This window comes from Arachis stenosperma, chromosome 9 (assembly GCF_014773155.1).
Source record: "Arachis stenosperma cultivar V10309 chromosome 9, arast.V10309.gnm1.PFL2, whole genome shotgun sequence".
NCBI classification, from domain to species: Eukaryota; Viridiplantae; Streptophyta; class Magnoliopsida; order Fabales; family Fabaceae; genus Arachis; species Arachis stenosperma.
Window position 1 is genome coordinate 30,409,114 of NC_080385.1, and position 6,231 is coordinate 30,415,344.

The 6,231-nt window shown below is 32.5% G+C and overlaps 1 protein-coding gene across 1 annotated transcript; it reads right to left on the reverse strand.

Moving 5' to 3' along the window:
• Positions 1-2,961: 2,961 nt before the first annotated feature.
• LOC130949328 (uncharacterized) lies at positions 2,962-5,037 on the reverse strand. The gene is made up of 9 exons (XM_057878079.1): positions 4,923-5,037; positions 4,740-4,824; positions 4,513-4,645; positions 4,224-4,378; positions 3,975-4,104; positions 3,678-3,878; positions 3,502-3,543; positions 3,238-3,384; positions 2,962-3,132 (listed from the first exon to the last, which is right to left on the reverse strand). The coding sequence occupies exons 1-9, from the start codon at positions 5,035-5,037 to the stop codon at positions 2,962-2,964; spliced, it is 1,179 nt and encodes a 392-aa protein (XP_057734062.1).
• Positions 5,038-6,231: the final 1,194 nt, after the last annotated feature.

The window sequence follows — 6,231 nt, forward strand, 5'->3', positions numbered from 1 at the left end:
TCATGTAATAAAAAATCAATTAATTATCTAATAATGAACATGTAAGGTAAACATTACAAATATAATAAAGTATGAAAATGAATAAAAATTAAACATTCATTTATCAACTAAGTAAATATAAATAAATCTAAATGCATATTCAAGAACAATTTCATTTTTGTTAACATTAGAATAGACTTTGTTTTATTATTTTAATCAATGATACTAACTACGAACGTCTAAATTAAATAATCTAAATTACTATTAAAATCAATTTGTATTTTTTTAGACACTAATGGCTCAATCGGTCCTAAGAATTTTCTAACATTTTAGAACAAGTGCATATATTGTTGTTTTTAACTTTAATTCAGTCATTGCACAATTTTTTCTCTTAATTGGCTACCAAGGCTTTCTTTTTCTCTTACTTCAATCCATGCATCATATTATTTATTGTAAATAGCTTGCCATACAATTCACAAATCACTATCGACAAAGCCATAATTGAAGAAATTGAAAAAAAAATAATTTCTGACAAAGAGAACTAAAAGAAAAAATAATTATATGGAACTAATAGAAGATTTGCAAAAATTAAAAGAATGGACAAATTAATTAAACATTTTTGAATGTAGAACTACTGATTATGACATAAAACCATAGCAATAAGAATCGGACCGGATCTGCCGGTTCGGCCGGAAAACCGATGAACCATTCGAATTGGTAGTCTAGCCGGGTCAGGTTTAGGTTTGAACCGAGGAAGGATGTGAACTGCTTAAAACCGGCCGGTTCTTCAAAAAGCGGACAAAACCAGCCAATTCGATCAGGCCAGTCCTATGGTGCTGACAACAAATGCAACTCTTGGGTGATCAAGTAGCATTTGAATATTGGATCGAATATTAAAAAATGCTTGCAATGGGTATTGAACCCAATTGTGCTTGCTAGGCAAGCATAAGGGATACCACCAACCTGGTGTGTTAAGAATAGAGTTAATTGTCACTTTATTCAATTTTTGACTATTTTATATCTTTTATTGACGTACAACCGGTTCTATCAGTTCAACTAACAATTCACCAGTTGAACCAGTGAACCAGTGACACAGTAACCTGACTTGTTCGATAACCAATACAATTATGAGAACTACACATAAAACTAAGAAACTTTCAAGAAATACCCTTGGTCTATTATTTAGCTAAAAAAGTTAACTAATTAACTAATTACGTGATTCCAATCACATAACCAACAAACTTTTCATATTGTTGAAGACAAAAATAAACACTAATTAAACAATTTAATAACCTCTAGTCCTTGTGTATCTTTGAAAGAACAATATAAATTAAACCTATCTACTGATCTAAACGATTCAATAAAGAATTTTATAATGGCATTAATTATGTTTACCACATACGATAGCTGATCAGGCTTACAGTAGCTAATCTAATTACTTTCAATAACTATGCGCTTTGAATCAATTATTAAGTACTTCAATAACTTTCAGCCATGTAAACAACAACAACTAAACAATTTTACGATTACGTTACCTAATTTAATAACAACTTATCACAATTTAGGGTTATTATAATTACCTTACATCACGTTTGATTCTACAAATATTAATTGAGTTGTCAAATTAAAAAGAGACCCAGTATAGAAATCTAGACATATATTTAATTAGAAATTCTCTGGGCTACTAATAGTTAAAATAACCCTTTTAGGTGTAACAGCATAAAAAAACAATAATAAATGACTTAAATACATTTGCTATTACATATAAACCAAAGAAACTTAAAATATAATTTAACAGAAAAGAATCGAAGTGGGATAAAATACTTAAATATATTATTATACCTGACAAAATAAGATGTGAACTCTGATTAACATTCTGGGACACCTCAAATAAATTTTCTAAAACATAAGAAGAAATAGAGACATTGAAAACATATAAAATAAAAAAATAGATTATTAGAAACACAAAGATTAAATACAAAAATATAAAGAGAGCAACAAAAATTACCCATATAATCATTCAAAGAGAGAACATGCATCGAGGAATCAAGGACCTCTAAAGCATTACAAAACAAAACAAAAAAATTACAAACAGTCGCATATATATCAAATCACTAAAAATTGGAGTATAAACCACTAAAAATATCATGAAACTCAATTCAGAACTGACCTCTTGCATTTCGATAATGAGTTTGTGTTCACTTTCTTTTCAAACAATTTCGCCTATACTCTCTAGCACGAACTGAGTTATGAGACATCTTTGTTACTCGTACTAAACAGAAAAAAAGGTTGAAACATGAAAAGCAAGGAGTAACCCTAATTCATTGAAAAGAGAGATGCACATCGTTAAGTTTCTATAAGCAACAAATGAAAAAAAAGGGGGGAGGAGGAGGGGAATGGATGGGGGCAAAAGATGTGAAACACACCAACAAAAAACTCATATAACCATGCACAAATTTTGATAACAGACAAAATGAAGGAAATAAAGTATTATAATGAACACCAATAACTAATGGACATCAACATCAACATGAAAAGATAAAATTGTACAACAATAAACAAATACAAAATAAGAACTGCTACATTTCATTCAAATTTCACTGATAGTGATCTACACAAATACATATGGCTATCTCCCCTATGATAAGGAGGATTCCAAAATCTGACTACATATCCTAGTATGTAACCTAAAGAGGGTACAACATTCAAAATATGTCCAATCCCTAGCAAAGTCACTATTACAAAAGGAGGAGTTGAGAATAGACATACTTGGCACATTACCCGAGCCATCACAAAAGGAAAACCCCTATATCTGACAATCCTATTTTTTGGACACAATCCAAAAAAGTTAAATCAAAATACCATCCAGCCAGCATGATTACATGTCCATCTATTTGGAATTAGAAGCCTTCCTAAATACTTATAGATAAACTATATAAGACACCTACACCTAGACACAGCAGCTCAATTCCACACCTTCAATCAAACTCCATTAACCTTGGCAACCTTGAACCCACGCCCATCTGCATCAACAGCAGCCTCTTCAAATTGAGGATTCAAATTCCTCTTACTCTTGGAGGTGACAACATGATTTTCATGGGTAAGCTTCTCTCCATTTTGCGAAGGTGCTTCAAGAACATGGGACAACAGCTCCTATGAAAGAAATTAAAAAAACGTATGAATCTCACTCAAGAATGCAAAATACAATTAGAAACAACACACATAAGAATGAGAAAAAAAAATATTATACATCAGCACCTGAGTTTCTTTTTCTGCTGAGCTAAGCAATATATCCAGTTCAGCAGAAAGATCATCACTAACAGTATCATTGCTGGGAGTTTTCTCTTCTTTTCCATGCTCACCATCAATTAAGCCAACAAACTTAGTCCCCCCGGAAACAACAGGCTATTTTTCATCCAAAAAATCTATAAGAACAGGGGATTTACACAAAATCCCAGAACACTCACCATCATCTTTCTCACTTTTGATAAAACTATCCAAAGACTCCTTCTTAATACCCACATCCGCTTTTCCACGAGGAACAGATTTGTGTAAATCATGCTCCTATTCATATGCCATAAGAGTTTAAAATTACATAAGACCATAACAGAAATTGACCACAGCACAATAAAGAAACAAAAAATATGAAATTAATGATGAATTAACAGGATCTAAAAACATTTGTATGTATATCTAACCTTTTTTGGAGTAGACTCATCATCAGCATCATAATTGGGAAGTTCAAATATCGCAATAATGGTGGAATCATCACAAATTCTCCTAACTCGGAAAGTCCCATAAAATGTATCATGTGGGACACCTTTGGTATCAACCTTGAGCAGCAACTTCTTTCCAATGAGCCCTTGGAATATGGGAGGATAAGTATCCCCACATATAAGCTATTTTGAAAGTAACACATAAGAAATATAGAGTTTGAATAAGGAACATGCCATCCCATAAAATGAACAACACATGAAAGAAAACTAACAACATACACTTGCATCTCTTTGAACCTCAGTAAACAAGTCAGCACATGATTTCTTAAGCAAATAAGAAGCCTCACGATCAAAGAGAAGGAAAATACCCTCCCCAGTATGATCTTCAACTGTTACTTTAATTTTAAATCTGCAGAGAGAAAAAAAAGGGGGGAACACAATCATTCAAATACATAATACCAAGAAACCTTATTTTTATAAACAATCCATTCTACAAAATGAGAACACATTTTCAACAAAAATTCTGACCTTGGAGAGACATTAGTTATGTGCTTCAAACAAAAATCACAGTAATAGGCACCATTTTGAGGATAGATACCCTTTCCACACACACAAGCAGAATACCACCAACCTCCATCCTCAACAATACCTTGGATTGCACCAAAAATGATAAAAGAACCCTCCTATCCAATGGGCATTTCAAAGTTAATTAACAACATGAATGAAAAAACAGATCTGGAAATCCTTGTTTGATTTTCTTTTTCGCTCATTTGTGTATAAAACAAACAGAAACACAACTAACTCAAAAGAAGACAACCTGATTGTTATCTTGAAGTTCTTCAATAGTGCATTTTCTAGTTAAACGCATGAAATCATCTTCCAAGGAGAGAACTTTACCCTCATTTGCAATAAACAGTGGCTGGGTACCACTGACACCTTGCTTAATCATACTAAAAAAAATTAATGTAAATGGTTGTACTTGTTACTCCAGATTGCTTGTAAATAAAAAATACAATAAACATCAACAAAATAAAGCATGCTAACCTCTGCCTGAATTTAACAACTTCAGGAATATCAAGATTAAATAACATTTGAGTGGCATACATCACATTTTGAAGACCTACTTGACCTACACAGAAACAAAGAAAGAGTCTAGCAAAACTTTATTGGAGACAACACCTAGAGCAGCCATGAGATGTACAGGAAAAAAAAAAGCCAACAACATACCCCTAAAGAACTTGACTTTTGCAAGTTGAATGACTACAACAGGCTGCTCCACATACCCAGAGGCAAGGAAATGATTTACTTGATTAACATAATCCCCAAACAATGCACATCGCATTGTAAAAATGAAACTCAAAAGATGACAAAGAATCAAACAGAAAATAAGCAAAAAAGATAATTAAAAGATAAAGAGAAAGCACCAGAAATGACTTAACGAACATACTCTTTTAAAGTTAATTCCAATGCAATCATTTTCACAATTTTCCCCTTTTTTGCATATTCTTTCTCTTCTCCGACTGAAGTTAAAAGACCAATGACATCTATTCCAAATAAACACAACCTATTAACTACTCAAAGGATTTGTTTAAAAAACTTCAATAACAGAACAGCAGGAAGATATACACACCAACTAAAAAATCATAATCTTGGGTCATGTTCAGCAGCTCAGAAAAAGGAAACATGTTGAAACAAATCTTAGGGATAACATCGTCATCAACAGCTACAACAGTGGTTCGGTGAAGGAAAACCAATTTGAATTCATGAGAAGTTGCTCTATAACTACCATGATTTGACACAACAATAAAATATGCCATTCTATAAACTTGTCCTTCAACTATATGATCCCTAAACCTATTAAGGAGTGGTTTCTTGACTGTAGCTTGAATTTTTCCACACTAGAAATGGAACAAAAGAACAAATCAGATTAATGAAACACATAATTTAAAGTTGAAAACTTAAAAAATAGCAAGTAAGACCATATTTAAAAGAGAAGCTAATAGGGGCTAACATGCTCATCAAGGAGAATCATTTCCATTGAGTTAAGAACCTCATGGTTACCAAAAGAGGGTACAACCCAAAGCCTTAGAACCCTAACTTTCAGCCTCCAAGCCTCTCTAGGAGGATGCATCTTAGAAATCATATCAAATGGTGGAGGCATTGCAGTAAAAAAAAAGGAGATAAAGAGACTTGATGAAATAGATCAAAATGTAAACAGTAAAATTCTGAAATAAATATAGCTTAGGAGCAAATACAACACATCAGAATGTTTGTGCATTCAATGTGATTCACCAACCATCCTTTTATAGAAAAAATCCAGGACACAATCTCACCTTTCTGAATTTAAATCAAATTGAGGAGGGAAATGGAGGATAGTGGAGTTGAATAACCAAATTTTTCATTTAATGAGGAAGAAGAAATGAATCAATTGATATCAATCACATCACCACTAACCAAATAGGTTAGATAGAAAGCCCATACCATGATAGGCATTCCCACATTCTCATCCCCATTTAATGGAACATAGACAACTAAT

Bases quoted from the DNA above. Each gene is read 5' to 3' on its own strand.
- LOC130949328 (XM_057878079.1), bottom strand. From the start codon at position 5,037: ATGCGATGTGCATTGTTTGGGGATTATGTTAATCAAGTAAATCATTTC. The intron at 3,544-3,677 runs GTTAGATATACA...GCATATGAATAG, and splicing joins ATGAGTCTACTCCAAAAAAG to GAGCATGATTTACACAAATC. The intron at 3,385-3,501 runs GTGGGTATTAAG...GATGAAAAATAG, and splicing joins TTCCTCGTGGAAAAGCGGAT to CCTGTTGTTTCCGGGGGGAC.